The 13,374-nt window shown below is 46.8% G+C and overlaps 2 protein-coding genes across 5 annotated transcripts in view; one reads left to right on the top strand and one right to left on the bottom strand.

The window, feature by feature from the left end:
- The window catches only part of AGBL2 (AGBL carboxypeptidase 2), a 68,647-nt gene extending 62,376 nt beyond the window's left edge, over positions 1-6,271 (bottom strand). For all 4 annotated transcript variants that reach the window (XM_089675831.1, XM_089675832.1, XM_089675834.1 and 1 more), the window contains exon 1: positions 6,187-6,271. The gene's annotated coding sequence lies outside the window, so the exon portion shown is untranslated. The remainder of the gene's footprint in view (positions 1-6,186) is intronic.
- A 27-nt stretch (positions 6,272-6,298) lies between these two features.
- The window catches only part of MTCH2 (mitochondrial carrier 2), a 68,586-nt gene continuing 61,510 nt past the window's right edge, over positions 6,299-13,374 (top strand). Inside the window, exon 1 of the mRNA XM_089675835.1 lies at positions 6,299-6,452. Coding sequence (XP_089531961.1) covers positions 6,366-6,452 — 87 coding nt within the window. The 5' untranslated portion in view covers positions 6,299-6,365. The remainder of the gene's footprint in view (positions 6,453-13,374) is intronic.

The raw sequence follows: 13,374 nt of genomic DNA, 5'->3' as shown, positions 1-13,374 counted from the left end.
CTGGATGGCCTTGTGTGCAGGGGGCTCAATCAGTTTAATACATTTTAAGGGCATCAAAATAAAAGAGATTATAAAAAGGGTTTTGTCAGTTAAATTTTCCCGCAGACACTAAACTCTACATACAGGTCAGGTCAAGCAAAGGAAGCCTAAAAAACTTCCTATTTAAATACATTTCAGGTGTGGAAAGTCCAACAGTTTATTTATTTTAGGAAACGCCTGTGTCTCCATGTCACTCGGGTGGGAATGCATTCTAAAGCCCAACTGAACCTTCTGTTTAAAACATTTCAGGGGCATCAAAATAAAAGAGATTATAAAAAGGGTTTTGTCAGTTAAATTTTCCCGCATACACTGAATTCTACATACAGGTCAGGTCATGCAGAGGAAGCCAACAGAACGTCCTATTTAAATCATTTCAATATTTATTTCAGGTAATTATATAGTGCTGTCAATTTACACAGAACTTTATATAGATATATATACACAGTTGTGTTCAAAATAATATCAGTCAGACATCACTAACCGGATCAATCACTGTTTTTGGTAGAAATGATATTTCTACATGGCAAATAATTTACTAGCAGGTGTAGTAGAGTCATAGAAATCCAACAGACCCAACAGTCATGACATGCATGCTGCTGATTCCGTGTAATTGAATCACTAATTGAAAGGGGCATGTTCAAAATAATAGCAGTGTGGAGTTCTATTAGTGAGGTCATTCATTCTTTGAAAAACAGGTGGCAATTATTGCCCTTATTTAAGGAAGGAAGGCAGCAAACGTTGTACATGCTGGTTACAGTGCATTTCTCTCTACAATTCTGAGGAAAATGGGTCGTTCCAGACATTGTTCAGAAGAACAGCGTACCTTGATTAAAAAGTTGATTGGAGAGGGGAAAACATATAAAGAAGTGCAGAAAATGATAGGCTGCTCAGCTAAAATGATCGCAAATGCTTTAAAATGGCAACCAAAACCTGAAAGACGTGGAAGAAAGCGAAAAACTACCATTCGAATGGATAGAAGAATAGCCAAAATGGCAAGGACTCAGCCAACAATCAGCTCCAGGAAGATGAAAGAAGGTGTAAAGTTCCCTGTGAGGACTGTTACAATTAGAAGACGCCTATGTGAAGCCAAGCTATCTGCAAGAAGCCCCCGCAAAGTCCCACTGTTGAAAAAAAGACATGCTGAAGAGGTTACAATTTGCCAAAGAGCCTAAAGAGAAATGGCGCAACATTTTGTGGACTGATGAAAGTAAGATTGTTCTTTTTGGGTCTAGTGGCCGGAGACAGTTTGTCAGACGACCCCCAAACACTGAATTCAAGCCACAGTACACTGTGAAGACAGTGAAGCATGGTGGTGCAAGCATCATGATATGGGGATTTTTCTCATACTACGGTGTTGGGTCTATTTATCGCATACCAGGGATCATGGATCAGTTTGAATACATCGGAATACTTGAAGAGGTCATGCTGCCTTATGCTGAAGAGGAAATGCCCTTGAAATGGGTGTTCCAACAAGACAACGACCCCAAACACACCAGTAAACGTGCAACATCTTGGTTCCAGACCAACAAGATTGACGTTATGGAGTGGCCAGCCCAATCCCCGGATCTTAATCCAATAGAAAACTTGTGGGGTGACATCAAAAATGCAGTTTCTGAGGCAAAACCAAGAAATAGAGAAGAACTGTGGAATGTCCAATCATCCTGGGCTGGAATACCTGATCACAGGTGCCAGAAGTTGGGTGACTCCATGCAACACAGATGTACAGCAGTTCTCAGAAACAGTGCGACTACAACCAAATATTCATTAAGTGATTCAAAGGAAAGCAAAATCTTCAAACATTTTTCAGTTTATATAGTGAATGTTTGAGTTTGTAAAGAAGAATACAAACACTGCTATTTTTGTGAACAGGCCGATATTCACTTTTCTTCAATTGTTTTAGAGGAACAACACAAATTTGATCTATTTTTCTTAATGTTTTGATTTGGAATAGAATGTGTCGTGTTCCCAATGCATTTGCATGGCAAGACCACTTACTGTTATCTCACATATATATTCTTATTATTATAGCCAAATTTACCACCCTAACTCCTCCCACAGTTCTTACACTACATAGACAGTAATATACCAAAACGTGCGGATTGTTCCCGATTGGTGTGCTATTACTTTGTGGAACGTTTCGCCGAATGGTTCATGAAATATCGGTGTTTTTGTGGTGAAATTGGTTCCATAGGAATGAATGGCAGAATGTTCAAAACTAGAGTGGGAGCTGCCCATTCCAGTTGCAGACTACTGGTGGAGGCAAGAACACTTCACACAATTTTCCCAGAAATTGTAGCTTTTCTAGTTTTAATTGAGTTTACATGTAAGGGGCATCAAAACAAAAAGGGATAAAAATGGGTTTTGTCAGTTAAATTTTCCCACAGACCCTGGACTCTGCATACAGTTAGAGCCAACAGAACTTCCAGTTTAAATTATTGAATTTTCAGGTATGGAAGGTCTAACAGTTCTTTTATGTTAGGAAACGCCTGTGTCCAGGGGCGGACTGACCATTTGGAAACTCGGGCACTGCCCGAGGGCCCAGGGGTCAGTAGGGGGCCCCATGAGAAGCCCCTGGTACCTTTTTCATAGGTTTTTTTTTTTGAGTTTGGGCAAGGACACGGGGCCCCATGATCCCCTATTGCCCAGGGGCCCCATGAGTTGTCAGTCCGCCCCTGCCTGTGTCTGCAACTGACCTTTCAGTTTAATTCAGATACATTTTCCCTGAACTCTGCATACAGTTGAACTTCCAGTTGAAATCATCTAAATACATTGCAGGTGTGGAAAGTCTATAAGGCCCCATATACACGGTGTGTTTGGAGAACTCTTCTGTATGCTGGAAATTGACAGCAGGAAAACGCAGGTTTAAAAAAAAAATGTCTGTTTAGCCGCATTTGCATTTAGAAGCGTTTTTAAAGATAAGCACAGGAGACCCTCCCAAAAGCCCAGAATGCACTGGAAAATGGTAAATTATTAACTATGTCAGACAATTTGAGAGAAATAGAGAGTAGAAGCAGAGAGAGCAGTATTTGTTGAGATTAGCGGTCTTTTTTTTTTGTGGCGTTTGGATGTGTTCCAGCTCATTTCTGTGCAGAAATTATTGCAGCCGTGTCTAACATTTTCTTTCATACAAAACCTCAAAGTATGGTGCACCGGATCCATTTGAGTACCGGGAAAACACTTTGCATGCATTTTTCATGATGAAAAAAGGATCCACACAGCATCTGGAAATGGAAGAGTTAAAAAAAATGTTCCAAACACAAATGCTTATAAATGCGGTTAGCTGCGTTTACAAGCATTAGAAAAACTGATAAAATCTACTCCTGAACGCAAGTGACGATGTGTACACGGACACATAGGAAAACATTAGGGAGAGTTCAGGGGCTGCTGAAAAAGCCGCAGAAAAGCTCCTGAACATCAGTTTATCAGCTGCAGTGTACATGAGCCTAACAGTTCATTTTCTTTAGGAAGCAGCCCCAGCCGGAGTAGAAAAGCCTGTCCCCCAGCCAGGATGCTATGGAGGAGGACACTTGCTACTGAGGTGGAAGCAGTCATCTCTCTGCAGAGTTCCAACACACCTCCTATTGCGTCAGAGCTACAGCCCTCCAATCAGCAAAGCTCCTGCTCACTGCTGATTGGAGAGCGCCAATACTGACTCAGTAGTGGAAGTGTCAGATGTCTGCAGAGAGCCCACTGCTTCCACACACACAGCAGGGGTCTATCTATGCAGCATGCTGGCAGGGGACAGGCTGCTCTACCCAGGCTGTGGCTGAAATGACCTGTAAGACTTTGCCCACCTACCAGTGTGATGGACCTGGTGGAATGTATTTTCCCGCAGACATAGAATTTTACATACAGGTCAGGCAGAGGAAGCCAACAGGACATCCAGGTTAATCATTTCAATACATTTCAGGTATGGAGAGTCCAACAGTCCAAAGAGTTCAATTGGGCTTTAAAGTAAACCACACACAGGCTGGTCTATTGAAAATGCTGTTTGCTTGGCTGTGATGATGAGACAATTGCCTCAAGACCTTCTATGTCATGGACCCGACACAAGTATTCAGATGGGGGAGGTGTGAATTCCTGATCTCCATCCTGGCACAGCGATCCATATTACTGAAACACCAGGGCTGCCACTACGGCCGGGGCTTTAGAAGAAGAAACCTCCGGAATGGCCATCCCCTCCCCCCTCTTAGCAGCAAAAAGGCCGCAAAATCAGAAAAACAGACAACACAGGACACAATGAGTACCCCTCCTGCCCACCTACCTTGCCCAGTACAGCACCAGTACCTACCCACCTGCAGTGCCCAGTACAGCGCCAGTACCTACCCACCTGCAGTGCCCAGTACAGTGCCAGTACCTACCCACCTGCAGTGCCCAGTACAGCGCCAGTACCTACCCACCTGTAGTGCCCAGTACAGCGCCAGTACCTACCCAACTGTAGTGCCCAGTACAGCGCCAGTACCTACCCAACTGTAGTGCCCAGTACAGCGCCAGTACCTACCCACCTGCAGTGCCCAGTACAGCGCCAGTACCTACCCACCTGCAGTGCCCAGTACAGCGCCAGTACCTACCCACCTGCAGTGCCCAGTACAGCGCCAGTACCTACCAACCTGCAGTGCCCAGTACAGCGCCAGTACCTACCCACCTGCAGTGCCCAGTACAGCGCCAGTACCTACCCACCTGCAGTGCCCAGTACAGTGCCAGTACCTACCCACCTGCAGTGCCCAGTACAGCGCCAGTACCTACCCACCTGCAATGCCCAGTACAGCGCCAGTACCTACCCACCTGCAGTGCCCAGTACAGCGCCAGTACCTACCCACCTGCAGTGCCCAGTACAGCGCCAGTACCTACCCACCTGCAGTGCCCAGTACAGCGCCAGTACCTACCCACCTGCAATGCCCAGTACAGCGCCAGTACCTACCCACCTGCAGTGCCCAGTACAGCGCCAGTACCTACCCACCTGCATTGCCCAGTACAGCGCTAGTACCTACCAACCTGCAGTGCCCAGTACAGTGCCAGTACCTACCCACCTGCAGTGCCCAGTACCAGGAGGGTACCTTACCTACCTGCCTCCAGTGCTAGGGGGTACCTTTCTACCTCCAGTGCCCAATACTGTAGGGCTAACTTCCAGTTTTCACTGTCCAGTACTATGGGGTACCTACCTGCAATGAGTGCCAAGAACTATAGGGGTACCTACCTGTTCCCAGTGCACAGTACTATGTTGGTACCTACCTGCCCAGAACTATAGGAATGTGTACATGCCTGCCTCCAGTACAAGGGGGTACCTACCTCCAGTCCACCATACTATAGGGCTATCTTCCTGCCTCCAGTGCTGGGGTACCTACCTGCCTGCAGTGCCCAGTACTATGGGGGTACCTACCTGCATGCAGTGCCCAGTACTATGGGGGCACTTACCTGCCTGCAGTGCCCAGTACTATAGGGGTACCTATCTGTATGCAGTGCCCAGTACTATAGGGGTACCTTCCTGCCTTCAGTGCCCAGTACAATGAGGGTAACTACCTGTATGCGGTGCCCAGAACAATGAGGGTACCTACCTGTATGCAGTGCCCAGTACTATGGGGGTACCTACCTGTATGCAGTGCCGAGTATGATGGGGGCACCTACCTGCAGTGCCCAGTACTATGGGGGTACCTACCTGCGTGCAGTGCCCAGTACGATGGGGGCACCTACCTGCATGCAGGGCCCAGTACTATGGGGGCACCTACCTGCATGCAGTGCCCAGTACTATGGGGGCACCTACCTGCAGGCAGTACCCAGTACTATGGGGGCACCTACCTGCAGGCAGTACCCAGTACGATGGAAGCACCTACCTGCAGTGCCCAGTACGTTGGGGGCACCTACCTGCAGTGCCCAGTACGATGGGGGCACCTACCTGCGTGCAGTGCCCAGTACTATAAAGGTACCTACCTGCATGCAGTGCCCAGTACTATAGGGGTACCTACCTGCATGCAGTGCCCAGTACTATAGGGGTACCTACCCACACCCAGTACTATGGGTGCACATACCTCCAGTGCCCGGTACTATAGAGGTACCTACCCACACCCAGTACTATGGGTGCACATACCTCCAGTGCTCGGTACTATGGGGGCACATACCTCCAGTGCCCAGTACTATGAGTGTACCTACCTTCCTGCCGGCTCCTTCTTTCCTCTCCCGTGCTCCGCTTTCCTTGCTCAGGCTCCGCCCATCACAAACTCTCGGCGTTGCCAGGAGACCCTGGTCACATGCTCTCCCTCACTTCCGCTCCTCACCGCCGGGATTTTTCTCCTTGAATCGGCGACCCGGGGTCACGTGACGTCTCCAAGATGGCGGACACGACCAGTCAGTTGCTGCTGGGCTCCGGCCTGACCGTCGTGTCCCACCCGCTCATGTACGTGAAGATGCTGGTGCAGGTGAGTGAGGTGTCAGGGAGGAGGGGGTCTGTCAGTGATGGGGGAGGGGCTGACACCTGTCAGTGGTGCTCCGTATCCGGCCAGAGACAAGAAAGATCATTGCATCACCGACTGCACACTGCAACTATCCCCCCCTGTGGTACTTACCTCCTGTGTATGCATGTCACCTGACCTGACCATGGTCACACACCGATCAATGCAACTGAACGGAGGGATCAGTTTAAGCAATCCGGGTGATTGATACTACCGGTGGGAGCGATCAGGGCAATCGGTGGGGAGCTATCGGGGCAACCGGCGGGAGGGATCAGGGCAACTGGCGGGGAGGGATCAGGGCAACTGGCGGGGAGGGATCAGGGCAACCGGCAGGGAGCGATCAGGGCAACCGGCGGGGAGTGATCAGGGCAACCGGCGGGGAGTGATCAGGGCAACCGGCGTGGAGGGATCAGTTTAAGCAATCCGGGTGACTGATACTACCGGCGGGGAGCGATCAGGGCAACCGGCGGGGAGGGATTAGTTTAAGCAATCCGGGTGACTGATACTACCGGTGGGAGCGATCAGGGCAACCGGCGGGGAGGGATCAGGGCAACCGGCGGGGAGCGATCAGGGCAACCGGCGGGGAGCGATTAGTTTAAGCAATCTGGGTGACTGATACTACAGGCGGGAGCGATTAGGGCAACCGGTGGGGAGGGATCAGTTTAAGCAATCTGGGTGACTGATACTACCCATGGGAGTGATCAGGGCAACCAGCGGGAGCGATCAAGGCAACCGGTGGGGAGGGATCAGTTTAAGCAATCCGGGTGACTGATACTACCGGCGGGATCGATCAGGGCAATCGGCGGGGAGGGATCAGCGCAGATCAAGGCAACCGATGGGAGCGATTGATACAATCAGACCTCCCCCCTCCTCCAACCATCCCTGTATGGGGCTCTCCATGCATTTTCTGCCAGATTGGTTGGCCATTGTGAATGTTCTTGATCGATCTGACAGATATCGTCATGTGTGTCTCGGATCTGATCAGAGTTCAGATCGATTAATCCTATATTTGTAGATTGTATTCATATATAACCTCTAGGTCTCATGGACATTGATGTTTGGGGGCTCAGAGTGTAACATTCCCAGCATTTTTCCCTGGCTCGGCAAGCTGGCGGTGACGTGCACAGCCGGCCATAGCAGTGACTGGTGATGCCAGGCCGTGGTTCTAGCAATGTCAGTATTTTCCTGGCACACACGTACGGCGTATTTACCAGATGGGTCAGGATCATATTTGGGGGATACTCCAGTGTAGAAGGGCACACCACTGCATACACCAGTACAGCCGTTCATTTGTATGGCCGGCTGTATATGCCATCGTCAGCTCCCCAGGCTTGGGAAAGCCCCAGGGATTTTATGCTCGAGGTTGGGGCCTTGGGACCAGATCATACCAGTTCTGGCTGCAGACACATGCACAGGCCTCTAATTGATTTTTTTTTCCCTAGAAGAGCTTTATGATGAGTATTATTTATGAGAACACACAATACTTGGGTACATTTTCATAAACGGTATCAAGTCACATCCAGAGATGTGAAACCGACAGCTGTGTGATCTTCACAACAAGAACATATTTGTTGCTGTATTCCAGTACAATGAAGTTGGCTATAGATTGATCGAATCTCTGCCCCTTCAGCAGTGACCGGCCAAGAATTGATCCATCTATGGGCAGCCTGATTATTCTGAAATAGATCCATTAATCGACCTCAGAACAAAAAGCCTATCAGATGTTTTCATACACTCCCTGCCTATAGAACACAGCAGCGCTGTGGGAGGGATTCCCCATCAACACTGACTGCGTTGATGGAGGAATCAAGCAATTTTCTTTCCTTCCACCCTTGGTGGAAGGATATGAAATTGCATAATCTATGGGCTGCTTAAAGTGGTTGGATGAAACCAATCCTCCTACATAAGTTGTACCTGTTTATCTGCTGTCATCTAGTCTCTACATCCTTTCAGAGTGCTGAATATGTAAAGCTTGTCTGAGAGTTCAGAAAACGGAGTGGAGAGCTCAAATTACACTCTAGAGCTCAGTGCAGAGCGCTCTGAAAGCTGATTGGAGGGAAGGGACACCCCCCCCTCCACAGTCACTAGAACAGAGCTGAGGCTGTCAATCAGCTGGAGGACCCTCCCCCGTCACCATTTTTCTCTTGGTGTCAGGAAAACTTGTCAGAAATGACTCGTGCTGATAGTAAAGAAAAGAAGCAGCAGACAGAAATGACACGTAGAGCTGATTCACACTGTACTTCTTGTGGGGGGTGATGCAGATTTTTTTTTTTCTACACTGATTGCTTTTATACCCATATAGGATGTAAAATCAATCATTTCTCTTTCTCTCTGTCTGCATTCTTGCAGTCATTGAGAAGTACTGAGTGAGCTGTGATTGGTCACAGCTTGTCACATGGTACAAGGCTGTTGTGAATAGCCTTGTACCATGTGACCTCTGTGATCATTCACAGATTTCACACGTAGTAAGCAATGTCAGGAAGTGACATCTTGCTTACTACTACTCACGTAATAACTGTTTGGCCAATCAGTGATCACATGATCGGGACTTCACACAGAGGTCCCGTACAGCAATCGGTGTTCCGCTGTGTCCGGAGGACACAGTAGTCACCAGGTCGCAGTGCCGCGCTCTCTCAGGCAGTGAATACGGAGGCCGTTTATAAACGCCCATCCGCTCCTGCACTGCTCCTGTCCGGCCGTTTATATTCATGGGCTGGATGGGAAGTGGTTAATAAGCTCAAGTAATTATAGGATCCTTCATATACTGTGAATCAGTGTCACGTCACACACCACACTTGTGACCATACAGTGAAACAGCCGAATGATTCAACACATGTACCTTACCAGATTGACAGATAATGAAGGCTTTGCTCAAATAGACTCTCTTACTCCAGGACCATGATATCAATGCTGCAAAACAGCGATGGTGTGTACCCGGAAGAAAAGTGAATAATCATCGCGTAAAACCTTAGATAAAAAGCTTAGAAACTTTATTAAAAGCGCTTACATATTTGCAGAGTATTTGCAGCAATGAAACATCTCCTCCAAGCCTGCTCCTTCCTATTGTTTGTGGTCAGTCCACTCTGGACCTTTTCCAAAATGGCTGCCACATTACTTCCAGCGACGTCACTTACTGACGTGTTTCATCATGACTTTTTCAAATGCTTTTTTTCTAGCGTTTCTTTTGTTTCTCTACATGTACTGTAAAAATGCTAATAAAACGCTAACACTTCTAAAACGCTACAAAAAAAAACACTATTACCAGAGTTTTTTTCCAGCTCTTTTTGAGCTTAAAGTGTTACTAAACCCCGGACCCTGCATTTACTATATCTGGTCTCCCAGGACCCTGCATTCTCTATATCTGGTCTCCCAGGACCCTGCATTCTCTATATCTGGTCTCCCCGGACCCTGCATTTACTATATCTGGTCTCCCAGGACCCTGCATTCTCTATATCTGGTCTCCCCGGACCCTGCATTCACTATATCCGGTCTCCCCGGACCCTGCATTCACTATATCCGGTCTCCCCGGACCCTGCCTTTACTATATTTGGTCTCCCAGGACCCTGCATTCTCTATATCTGGTCTCCCCGGACCCTGCATTCACTATATCCGGTCTCCCCGGACCCTGCATTCTCTATATCTGGTCTCCCCAGACCCTGCATTCTCTATATCCGGTCTCCCCGGACCCTGCATTCACTATATCCGGTCTCCCCGGACCCTGCATTCTCTATATCTGGTCTCCCCGGACCCTGCATTCTCTATATCCGGTCTCCCCGGACCCTGCATTCTCTATATCTGGTCTCCCCGGACCCTGCATTCACTATATCTGGTCTCCCCGGACCCTGCATTCACTATATCTGGTCTCCCCGGACCCTGCATTCACTATATCTGGTCTCCCCGGACCCTGCATTCTCTATATCTGGTCTCCCCGGACCCTGCATTCTCTATATCTGGTCTCCCCGGACCCTGCATTCTCTATATCTGGTCTCCCCGGACCCTGCATCCACTATATCTGGTCTCCCCGGACCCTGCATCCACTATATCTGGTCTCCCCGGACCCTGCATCCACTATATCTGGTCTCCCCGGACCCTGCATCCACTATATCTGGTCTCCCCGGACCCTGCATTCTCTAGATCTGGTCTCCCCGGACCCTGCATTCACTATATCTCTGGTCTCCCCGGACCCTGCATTCACTATATCTCTGGTCTCCCCGGACCCTGCATTCACTATATCTCTGGTCTCCCCGGACCCTGCATTCACTATATCTCTGGTCTCCCAGGACAGTGCATTCTCTATATCTGGTCTACTACAGTACACACAACATGGAAATGCAATTATTTTAGTAAATATAAACTGCTAAATACCTTTTTCTTATCAGCAGTTGGAGCAGTCTTGTGGCTTCTATCAGTGTCCAGCAGAGCACTGGTTACAGCTTGTAGGAGGATTTTTTTTGTGTTCCTCAGGAAGATGCAGAGAGCAACTGAGCATGTGCAGTATAGGCACTTATTTTTAACATTTTACACAGGGTGGATTTGATTTAAATCACTAGTCAGTAAGGCTTGATTTAAATCCTAGTTTTCTACATAAAGACTAATTCTCGCTGGTATAACTTTAAGATACAAGTAGATGAAGATTTTTAGAATAACAACTTTTCATATTAGTTTTTTTATCCCCAATTTAATAGGTTAATCATTCATATTTGGACAACTTTTCTGTTGTACTTAGGAAGGAGAAAAATAATCATTACCTTAATAATAACAATTTAAATAGATTTATTCAACTGAAACAATAACATTCCAGCATATGTGATTTGCTTAAACATCCATGTTTGGTAACTAATTCGGCTAAACAAAATATATATAATTTAAGAAACTTCGACTGTCAGCCCCTTCCTCCTCACACTGAGTTTCACTTTCTTCTTGTGCAGATCTATTCCACTCCAAACAATCAGAAAAATATTGTTTCTATTCTATTCACTGAACTTCTTGAAACTTAGCACTGAAGGGGTTGATTCTGTATTCAGAGGTTTGTAGAAGTTAGGATGAAGGTCTTTTCCTTAACTCTGTTCATGTTATAACATTTTTGCTGTGAAGAAGAGGCATGTGATCTCCGCTGAGTCAAATTCAGTTTTGAGAACTGCAAAAGTAAACCGATCATCTGTGATAATATCTTGTAGGCAGAGAAACTGCCCAATAATCTTACAAAAACCTCTGGAAGAGCATGACATTGTGAATGGATTCATGGAATTTATTTACCAAAAAAATTAAACATATACAGCCTTATTCTACATAATTAAAAAACTAATCTTTATTTCATGATGGAATAACCTTTGGATGGTAATATATTTTCCTCAAAAAGCATTTTATTTAAAAAAAATCCAAATTAAATAAAAAAAAATCTGATTTAAATAAAAAAAAATCGATTTTTTTTTTTTTTTTTTTATCATTGATTTTTATCCACCCTGATTTTACATAGCTAAACCTGCTAAAGTGGCCAGTTTGAAGTGATTCAGCAAGACATAATTTTCTGCCTAAGTTCCACTTTAACATTCTGTTTAAAAAAAAACAAAAAAACAATTTTAAACAAGATTGACATATTCAGTTCTCTGCAGCCTTCTGGGATCCTGACATCACACATCCCAGGAGGCCTTGGGGTGCTCTCTGGTGTATGTGTGCCACCTTGTGTCATCAGGCGGCCGGCTATCTCTTCCTGGTTCTTATAGCCAGCTGTGGTGCATGTGCATCATCAGGGAGCCAGCTGTCACCACTCGGTTCTTTCAGCCAGCCACATTACATGTGCATCATGGGGGGCCAGCTGTCTCTTCCTGGTTCCTGCACCCGGCAACAGTGCATATGCATCATCAGGGAGCTGGCTGCAAGAACCTGGAAGAGACGGCTGACTCCTGATGACTTCAGAGAAGAAGATGGTGGCTCAGGACTGGGTGTGGAGCTGCAGATCATTATAGAACACTGCTGGAGTGAGTGTCCTTTTTATTTATGTATTTAGTGGCTAACTCAGCGAATACATTAAGGGGGAAGGGGGGGGGTGAACTTCCTCTCCTAATCAATGATGAGTTGCTTGTTTGCAATTACTTGTAACTAAATCAATCATCAATCACTATGTGTATACCCATGGTGATCTCCGGATATGATCATCACATGACCATGATACAGATTGATCAATGAATATACAGGATCACCCCGCCTGAGCATGCAGACAGCCCCCAATCATTGGGCTTATCTCCAGGGAATCATATCATTCACCTGGAAAATGCCACAGCAGATGATTAGCTCTTTCTGTGAGATAGGATGGTCTGGGGTCCTCTGCACAGGTTTGGATAAGTCTAGAATAAAGTTGATCATACCAACTGATTGTATTGTTCATACTCAGGCTGTAATTTTCATGAAGTGTGTTGGTTCTTGGTCACCTCTGATGTCGTGTGTTGGTTCTTGGTCACCTCTGATGTCGTGTGTTGGTTCTTGGTCACCTCTGATGTCGTGTGTTGGTTCTTGGTCACCTCTGATGTCTTGTGTTGGTTCTTGGTCACCTCTGATGTCACGTGTTGGTTCTTGGTCACCTCTGATGTCACGTGTTGGTTCTTGGTCACCTCTGATGTCACTTGTTGGTTCTTGGTCACCTCTGATGTCACTTGTTGGTTCTTGGTCACCTCTGATGTCACGTGTTGGTTCTTGGTCACCTCTGATGTCACGTGTTGGTTCTTGGTCACCTCTGATGTCACGTGTTGGTTCTTGGTCACCTCTGATGTTACGTGTTGGTTCTTGGTCACCTCTGATGTCACGTGTTGGTTCTTGGTCACTTCTGATGTCACTTGTTGGTTCTTGGTCACCTCTGATGTCGTGTGTTGGTTCTTGGTCACCTCTGATGTCC

This window comes from Staurois parvus, unplaced genomic scaffold, assembly GCF_062004578.1.
Source record: "Staurois parvus isolate SC_StPar_1 unplaced genomic scaffold, SC_StPar_1.0 ptg000159l, whole genome shotgun sequence".
Taxonomy (NCBI): domain Eukaryota; kingdom Metazoa; phylum Chordata; class Amphibia; order Anura; family Ranidae; genus Staurois; species Staurois parvus.
The sequence above is the reverse complement of the archived record's forward strand: the minus strand, read 5'-3'. Positions and strand labels throughout refer to the sequence as shown.